At 39.3% G+C, this 9,709-nt stretch overlaps 1 protein-coding gene across 1 annotated transcript in view; it reads left to right on the top strand.

Moving 5' to 3' along the window:
- The window catches only part of LOC103151220 (ephrin type-A receptor 3-like), a 99,065-nt gene that overhangs the window by 22,760 nt on the left and 66,596 nt on the right, over positions 1-9,709 (top strand). Inside the window, exons 3-5 of the mRNA XM_007571147.2 lie at positions 5,673-5,873; positions 6,885-6,992; positions 8,653-9,004. Of these exons, the coding sequence (XP_007571209.1) occupies positions 5,673-5,873; positions 6,885-6,992; positions 8,653-9,004 (661 nt within the window). The remainder of the gene's footprint in view (positions 1-5,672; positions 5,874-6,884; positions 6,993-8,652; positions 9,005-9,709) is intronic.

Below are 9,709 nucleotides of genomic sequence, written 5' to 3'. Positions count from 1 at the left end.
TATATATATATATATATATATATATATAATGTGTGTGTATGTTTCCAGGTTTGTTTGTTTTTTTATTGTAGGTGCGGCTTATAGTATGGTGCGCTCTATAGTCCGGAAAATACTGTATTTTTTTCACTTTATGTTTATGCACTACTTTGTTTTAGCCTAGCACATGGAGTCCCCCACAACACACTGAAGTTAGTTGTTGTAGCGTGACTTAATGTGAAACAGTTCAAAAAGTTTGAAAACTTCCGCAAGGTTACTGTAAGCGAAAATAAAGGTTTGCCTACGGAGAGAGAGAGAGAGACAAAATGATAGAAGAGGTGCCACGGTTGTGAGAAGCTTCTGTGTTTCATATCAGAGGATTATCTAGTTGACCTTTGAACCATAATCCTGAGGATTATTCCCAGCGAGAGCCAATTCCCACTAATATGTGACCAGTGTCTCCCTGAATTAGCCCAAAAGGACACTTGACCCTCACAGGTCATCGTTAATCCAGGTCGCGTAGGGCCGGATATGGCCGAGACTAAGCAGAGCAACCCACTTCTGTCACCGTTTGGCGGGGGTTGTTCCTCGCGAGAGACATAAAACAGAGACGTCCTAATGATGTTTGAAAAGAGGAGCCCCCACAGCCTCTCAACTCCCCAAGAGGCTCCTCAGCCTTTTTTGTTGCCTTCCCAGGCTCTATGTCTGTTTTTCCCAAACTCCCCATTCTGTTAAGCCAAGGTTTGTAGGCCAATTATGTCCGTGTAGGTGTAGCCATCAGATGGTTGCAGAAGGACGGATATTAGTTTAAGCTGGTGAATGGTTGAACCTCAGCCCCAATCTGACATCTTTGCTTCACTTCAAAGCAATCAGATGAGCTTCAAGTTGATGGACCAAGGAGACTTTTTTTTTTTTTAAATCATTCTCAACTTTAATTAACTTGTGAACAAAATGAACACTGAATGATCTGAAGATTGCATGTATTTGTGGACACGGGATGTGAAGAACATAAAGAGAGATATCTCCCCACACTTTTCCCAGTTGTACTTTCAGCTTTTAGGCTTTTGTATCAGTGGCTGATATTGGGGGCAACAAAGTTGCTTCGCACACACCTGTCCTTCACGCCGGAAAAAAAGTGATGATGAACAGACTCGCCAACTAGGGAAATAAGTCGCTCACCAGGAAATGGCAGTAATCCAGACACTCCAAACTCTGCTCACAAAGAAATAAACAAAGACATTATTATAAAGCCCTCTTTATCCCTCACTGACTATTCCCATAAATGCTTTAATCACCAATCCCTTGGGGCTCAGCTCTTTGCGTTTGTGTGGGTGGATGTGTGTGACCGTCCTGTGATGTCCGACTGCTCTCAGCTCCTCACAGATGGGTCTATTTAGCTGCCAGGCGCCTGTAATTTACCAACACTTATTTCCCCCTCCCCTCCATCAGTCCCTTTTTCTTCCTCTTTCTTGTGTTGTGTTCTTTTAATTGAATGGAGTGTTGCTTATCACAATGGCTATCAAAGTTGTGCGTGCAGAGTGGTTCAGGCTTTATAATTTGTGTTTTCTTTAAATGTTTAAGTTGCCTCTTGACTTTGGTGTGTGTCTTCTACTTCTTCTTCTTCTTCTTTAGACTGTTGGGCTTCTGGTGGAAGGCAGTTGGATCAAGAAGGAGCCGGTTTTGTTTGAGCTCCAACTCATACGCAGTGGAGCCTGGGTAGATTAAAAGCATCTGAATGTTTTGAGCTCGAAATGTGTGTGCGGATTTGTTTTACTGCTAGGGACTCTGAAGGGAAATGCATCAAATTTTTGATGTGATGGTGAGCACTCACATCAGATTAACTTCAGACATTTAATCTCAGCTCAGACTCTGGTTGTCGGATGGTTGCTTGCTGTTTTATTCACTTTAGACTGAGATTGTCGTCATTATAAGACGTTTTGATTTATTTTGTCTAACATCGAACTTGCCCATTCTGTTCCTCGTCTCACATTTCCTGTTGTTACACCGAACTCCGAATTTTGATTCCACCCTTGTTTTTTTTGTTTTTTATTTGAAGGAATAGTTCAGGGGGCTGCACAGTGGCACAGTTGGTAGAGCTGTTGCCTTGCAGCAAGAAGGTTCTGGGTTCAATTCCCAGCCCCGGTCTTTCTGCATGGAGTTTGCATGTTCTCCCTGTGCATGCGTGGGTTCTCTCCGGTACTCCGGTTTCTTCCCATAGTCCAAAAACATGTCAGGTTAATTGGCCTCTCCAAATTGCCCCTAGGTGTGAGTGTGTGTATGCATGGTTGTTTGTCTCTGTGTTGCCCTGCGACAGACTGATCACCTGTCCAGGGTGAACCCCAGCCTCTCACCCGGAACGTTAGCTGGAGATAGGCACCAGCAACCCTCCCGAACCCACCACGGGACAAGGGTGTAAAGAAAATGGATGGATGGAACAGTTCAGGACTTTTGAGCAGAGGTTTTTTAAAAGGTTGGAAGCAGCCAATACCCCACCTGTCAGAGGTTAACTTTCATATCATTTTCATTTTCTATAAGTCCATATTAGTTGGACACAGAGATTAAAGCTCCCTTCTTCTCCAGGTTCATCTGAGAAGGGCCAAGAACAAAGTGGACTTATGCTGCTGTAAAACAAATTCATATCCAAGTTTTTTTTTAGAAACTTTGAAATCAACACAGCATTTCCTTGGTTTTCTTTTTGCGTAAAAATACACATTTTCATGGATTCTGTATACTATGCAATTAGTTAGTTAACTTGCAGCAGACATTAGTATGCAATTTTTAAAGGCAGCGACTAAATACTCCAAAACACATAACAATTAGACCATATAATACCTGTTGAGAACTTTGAACAAAGAAATTACTTTCATTTGTATGTTTATTAGCATGGATGCTCTTCTACTCAAACAACTACTTGAATAATCACAACCCATTCATTCTCCTGCTACATTATAAAATAATCTGTTGTAAACTCCAAAATGTTAAGTTTGACTGACCTAAAAACAATTTCTATTGTTATCATGTTATTTTTTTTTTTATATCTTTAGAGTTAGTCATCAAAAGTACGTTGTAGTTTATATATATTGGCTTTATAAGTAGCCAGTTCCTCTTCTCCTTCCTCCTCCTTCCTCTCCTGATTGTGAGGATCCACATACACATAGTATAAAAACAAGACTCAGAACAAGGGTAATAATCTGATATCTTGGGAATCTGCTCAGTTTTCCATTGGTTGGGAGAAAGATTGATTGGTGTATACTTAAGCTCCTGCAGGTGCATGCATATGTGCATGCACATAATAGATTTAGGAGATTTGCCAGCTGTATGTGGAAGTGTGCCCATCGCTGTGGAGGTCAAAGCCTCAGTCTTATGACAATGACAGGAGCTCAGAGCAAAGATGGTGGTCCTCTCTCTTCTCTCCACCGCAGACCAGAACTCGTCCAGATGGTGTCTGAGAGGTTCTGTGTGCGCAGAAGAAATTTCATTTGTCCTGCACTTGTATGGATCGTACAGCTAAAGTCACTGAAACCGCATTGGTTTATTTTCTCTTTTCTCCCTTTTTTTTCTTTATGGAGAAGAAATGTTCTCTTTGTTTGTGTGTGTGGGTGCGTGTGTGTGTGCGCGAGTGCGGATAGAAATGTTTTCCTGTTCATGCAAGAAGTGTTCTCAATTACAGCCTTAGTCAGAAGTGGAAACAGATGGTAGCAGATGACAGGAGACAAAGTAGCTCTGTCCTACCTACCCCTTCTCCTCTCTCTCTCCCTTCTTCTCCAGGTTTCTCTCATTGTGTCTCGGTCGTTCAAGTTGCTTCTGCTTCTTCTTAAGCTCTTAATCAGCGTTCTAGAAAGACGCGTGCCTTCTAGAAAAAAAAACAAAAAAAACACGCTAGGTCTGAGCAAATGTGGAGCACGGTCACAGACATTCCTCCAGCTATCCTGACTCAGATAATCGCTCATATTCATGCAGACATGAAAACAGAACACACGGCCTCAGTGTTGGTTTACTCTAAACCACAGTTCAAGGAGCCTGGGCCAAGTTTTCCCTGCAGCAGCGACTGAATTACATTGTCTCTGTGTATTGGGCAATGATAAACAAGATTACAGCCGAGTGGTGCCTTTGTCAGGCGAGTCGTGAGCGGCTGAATGTACGTCTGCTGTGCTTCAGCTGCATCGGCTTTGATTAGAGATTTATATTTTAGTTGAAGAGAATTTCACTTCAGCACATATTTTCCTCTGCAGCGCTCCCACTTGTGCTCCTCCTCTCTCCGTCTCCTCATCGCTTGCACATTTACTGGATCTTCCAAACCATCTTTCGTCATACTTTTCCTTCTTATTTTCAATCCCCGCTTTTTTGTCCCTCATTTTTTAATATTTTAATTCCCCTCTCAGGAAACTGGGATGGTCACCAAAAAGTTAATTTATTGATTTTAATTAAAATGAAACTTATGTAACTACTTATTGTATGTCGTGATACTTTTAAGCATTTTGTTTTATTCTTTCATCATAATAGCATACAGTTGATAAAAGCCCAAAATCCAATTTCTATGAAAAGTTGTAAATTAAATAAAATAATTAAAATAGTTTTATTACAGAAATATTAACCTGCTCTGTGCCGTTTGTTATAGTTTAGCTCAGTTAATACGGTGCTAAGTCATGTTGCAAAAAGAAATTAGCATCTTTATAAACCTGGAAAAATTTCCAGGTTTATGTTTGTTTTGATTTTAAGCCAACATGGCTAAATGGATTTTGCTTCACGGCTATAATTAGTTACTCCTGTTGCTGGTTTACCTTTTTTCCCCCAACTTTCTATTGAGATGATTGCAGGTATTCTGTGAATAGTCCAATTGTTTTACAGCTTCTTGACTTGATACCAGCAAATAATATGGCAAACATTTTCATCACCGACTCTGGAAACATCACACCTCAAACATCTTGGGACTCTCTTGTTCCTCCAGACTCTGCAACCTTAATTTCCAAATCAAAAGTTCAAACAAGACATTTCAGACATTGTAATGGCTTCGGGAGTAGATGACTTCAACCATTGCGAGCCCAGTCTGTGTGGCGACTTTCAAGCACTAACCCCAGCCGCAGTTTGGACCTTGTGAATCCCCACCGAAACTTTTAAATGCGTTTGGCTTCGCAACCCTTTCAAGGCTCTGATTACTCCTAACGCATGTTTGTTTCTCACTTTTTCCTTCCACTTAACCTTTCCTTAATGTGCACTCTGTGAATAACCAGCTTTTTCAGCAATAACTTTTTATGTCTTGTGCTCCTTGTGGAAGATGTGATTGACTGTCTGCTGGACAGCTGTCAAGTCGGCAGTGTTTCTAAGCCAAAACTAGGACATAAAATAACATTTCCGTGTTTAAAAAAAAAAAAAAAATGTTTTCATTTGTTCTTGGGTTACTTGCAAGAAACCCAGATTTCAACGAAAAACTGAATTTGGGGTTTTAATTAACTGCAAGCCTCGGCCATCAAAATTAACGCATCACTCAGAGAGTAATTTATCAATTGTACATGTAAAGTAAGTTTCACCTATTGAATATAACTGTTGAAAGAAAGTGTATTTAATGGGTATTATGGTGTATTTAGGAACACCTGTACATAAAAAAAGATAATCTCATAGTGTCCTGAAGCCTTAAGCCAGCTTTGAAATGCAATTGAAACGGTAAGATAACACATCCCTCTCTTTATCATCCTCAGTGGGAGGAGATCAGCGTGATGGATGAGAGGAACACCCCGATGAGGACCTACCAGGTGTGCAGCGTAATGGAGGCCAATCAAAACAACTGGCTGCGGACGCGGCACATCAGCCGGGAGGGAGCGCAGCGAGTCTACATCGAAATCAAATTCACCCTGAGAGACTGCAACAGCCTGCCCGGGGTCTCTGGCACCTGTAAAGAGGTCTGCGTCATTTTTGCACACAGGCAACAAAAGGGGACACCCTGGGAGGTTGATGTATAAGAAACGTCCTGCGTCCTGATCTTCTCGTTTTGTTACTTTTTGTTCCCTCTTGGTGCCCTGAACACATTTTTTTTTGTCTGTTATAAAGGCAGAATCAATATCACAGTCAGATCTGAAACAAAGTTAAAAAAAAACATTTGTTAATCTGCCTCTTTGGGCTACTTGAATCAGAGGTTGTTTTTTGTTTTTTTTTCGTAGTAATCTGACTTATTTTTGAAATTTTAAATGTGGGGAAACATTTTATGTTTATGATTGAAACATTTATAAATTGGGAATAAATAATCCCTAAGCACATGCAATGGAAGTTTCAGAGACAAAAGATTTGTTTTTGTTTTTTTATGATGGGAACTGAATTGAGTCCCTAAACGGTAAATAAACATTTAATTCATTATGCTGGATAATTTTTACAACATTTTGCCTTCTTAATTTGTTCGTAGGCAGCGCATTAACATATTTATTCATGTCAGGCTTATGGAGAGTTGACTTGAAATGTTTGTAATTTAATTATCACTTGGATGAAATTAGTGCTTCTCTTGAACGTAACACATTATGCTGCAGAGCAGCAAAAGAGCATTGTTTCATTTTGTCTGCCTATTATCTTCAATAAGCACTAAAAACAAACACATACAAGCTGAAGTGCACTTTGACGGATATTGAATAGATAAAGAATTATGAGACAAGAAAAAAAATAACGGATGAAACAAGATACTCCTGAAATTGTACGTGTATTTGAATTTTTTTGTTTTCTTTTTTCACTGTGGTTACTGAGGTGAGAACTTGAAGTAACACTCCCACACAGCTACATGTGCATTACAGTGAAAAAACTCCCAAACATTCAGACAGATGGCAGGAATTTTAACAAATAAACAAATGCCAGTTTATCGCTGGTCAGAGTTTAAAAGTGTGACATTTGTCCAACCTGAATATTGACAGATGCTTTTTGTTTTGCAGACTTTCAACATGTACTACTATGAATCCAACAATGCCAATCTGTGGTTCATCAAGGAAAGCCAGTATGTCAAGATCGACACTATCGCTGCAGATGAGAGCTTCACACAGGTACGGACACACACACTGACATACCTGGGATGAAATGGCATTTATGAATCAGTTCCAGTGTTATGGTCGACAAATGATAATGTTAACAGTTCTTTTAAAAAAAGTTGGTCATCTTATTACTGATATCTCAGATTATACTCTTCAGATTCAATGTAATGCAAACAAATATATGCATAAACATCTACAACGATTCTTATTTTTGAATTGAACAGATTTTTGTAAAATTATATTTGCAAATTTATCGATATGTTTTCAATAAGAGGGAAAGGTTGCATGATGAAACTTGATAAGGTAGGCTTTTGAACAATAAACATTTCTTGAGCAGTAAATAAAATTGGACTTTTAACTTGGGTGCCCTGCTCCATTTAGCTGTGAAATGATCAGCAACTCGGTAGAGGTGAACTGTTTTTCTTTGAGGTGTGATTTGACTGCTCTTGTTTTGGCCAATGAAGTTAGTATGATCTCATTCGATAAATTGAAAATTCACAGAGCAAGACATTTTGTGGACAATTTCAAGTTGACTTCCAACTTGCTTGTACTCATCCTTGAAAAAACTACACATCTTACATAAATTGAAAAATTCCCATTCGAGAAAATGGTTCAGGTGAAATAAAAGTCTGCTTGCTGCTTTATTACATTATCCTCAAATTATGGGACAGAGCAATCCATCAAAAATAAGAACCCAGCTAGAATTACATTATATTACTCCTTTACAAGACAATGCTGAAGCTCTTATTTGCACCTCAGTATGTAGAAGAGTGCAAAACTACAATTTATCACATTTTTTGATGACAAAACAATTCAACAAAAAAAAATCTGTCTCCTTCTTAACATTTGTGCAAAAAAAAGAGACTCTTTTTGCTTTCATGGGTTAGTTTATTATGAATCTTTTGTCATGACTGATTATTTATTTGGGCCTGAAGGTAACAGTTCACTGAGGAGATAATTGAATATTACATATTTCAGAATTAAAGCAAAAATAATTTCAAGTTTGATATTTTAATCTATATTTTGTTTCTTATTTTATTGTTTAAAATTATTAATAGGATTAGTGACATTAGCATTGCTCACTGCAAACAGGAGCCTCACCTTAATTGTAAAATTTCCAAGACTGCCAACATTACCTTATCACGCGTCACCCATGAAAGAATTTGTTTCAAAACGATGAGACGGCACATCTTTGCTGCAGTATTTTCAGCTTCATTTTGGAGATCGTTCTTGTTTAAAGTAGCTTCCTGAATGAACTGGAAATACACTTTCCCCTTAAATGGCTTCTTATATGTTTCGATTATTTTTAAACACCTCGATAACACAGAAAAAAGCTGAATGCAACTTTTGTCAGGTAAAACGTCTACACCTAAGAGTGTAGATTTCACACAACCTGTTTCAGTCGTAACTGATGGTAAAAAAATAAATACGTTTTTTAGTTTGCAAACCTCTGTTCACTGATAGCAGCCAGTAAAGTCTCCCATTTCCAGTCACCAGTTGATTTCGTGGTGCATCAGTAAAGCTAAATGTTACAAATGCTCATCGTAAACGAAAAAACAGTCATCTTTGTTAAGTAGCCAGTTGATTTTTGCTCGTTTGCCTAGTTGTGGCTATGCACTAACCTCAGACGTCTTTCAAAGAAACTAACAGAAAATGCATTGTTCATTCGCAGGTGGACGTTGGTGACCGAGTCTTGAAGCTGAACACAGAAGTGCGAGACATCAGCAACTTGAGTAAAAAGGGTTTCTACCTGGCCTTCCAAGACCTGGGTGCTTGTATCGCTCTGGTCTCAGTCAGGGTCTTCTACAAGAAGTGTCCTCTGACTGTGCGCAACCTGGCCCAGTTCCCCGACACAATAACGGGAGGAGAAACGGCGCTGGTGGAGGTCCATGGAGTTTGTGTAAATGCCTCTGAGGAATTTGAGCCGCCCAAGATGTACTGCAGCGCAGACGGAGGCTGGCTGGTCCCCATAGGGAGATGCGTGTGCAAACCAGGCTTTGAGGAGAACAAGGACATCTGCCAACGTGAGTCGGGTGGGGACGGCGAGGATTGAGTGGAATCGAAGTCGATGATAAATATGTGTGTCTTAGAAAAAAGTGACATAAATTAAACAATGGAGACGTAACAGATATGTTTGATTGCTGGAAAGTCACATCTTTTGTCAAAGTAAGTTTGACGAATATGCTGTCTGAGGTGGTATAAGCAAAGGAATCCTCATAAACATGTCGTGGTGTCACCAAGTCAGTCAAAGTTAAGGAAATATTTAAGAGTAGATCCACCAATTAGATTTGTGGGCAAATTCTGATCTCCAAAGTTTTGACCTGCTGATAAAGTTTTTTTTAGCTTGTTGCAGTTTTTCCTTAAGAACTATAATACACAAACATATATCGATAGCATTAAACTCTTCCTAACATCATTTACAGGAGCATTTTATGCTTTTTAAAGGAAGATAAAATGGTCACTGATTAGAGTAGCTAGCAAATCAAGGATTACATGTATCATGGTTTAATAGTGCGTGTTGCATGGAGAGAATGTAGATTCCTTTCAGAAGGTTACCAACATTTATAGATCCAACATGATCCAACGTCTGCCTTCTGAGTTAAACAATTAACCCAGAAGGGAGACGATGATACTTTGTGAGTCATCACTCCTAACAAAGCACAGACAGCAAATAGAGAGGAACAGGTAGGGATTTCTTTAAAGCACAATGTCTTTTTTGTGTGTATTCC

This window comes from Poecilia formosa, unplaced genomic scaffold (genome assembly GCF_000485575.1).
Source record: "Poecilia formosa unplaced genomic scaffold, Poecilia_formosa-5.1.2 Scaffold275, whole genome shotgun sequence".
Lineage (NCBI taxonomy): Eukaryota > Metazoa > Chordata > Actinopteri > Cyprinodontiformes > Poeciliidae > Poecilia > Poecilia formosa.
The sequence above is the reverse complement of the archived record's forward strand: the minus strand, read 5'-3'. Positions and strand labels throughout refer to the sequence as shown.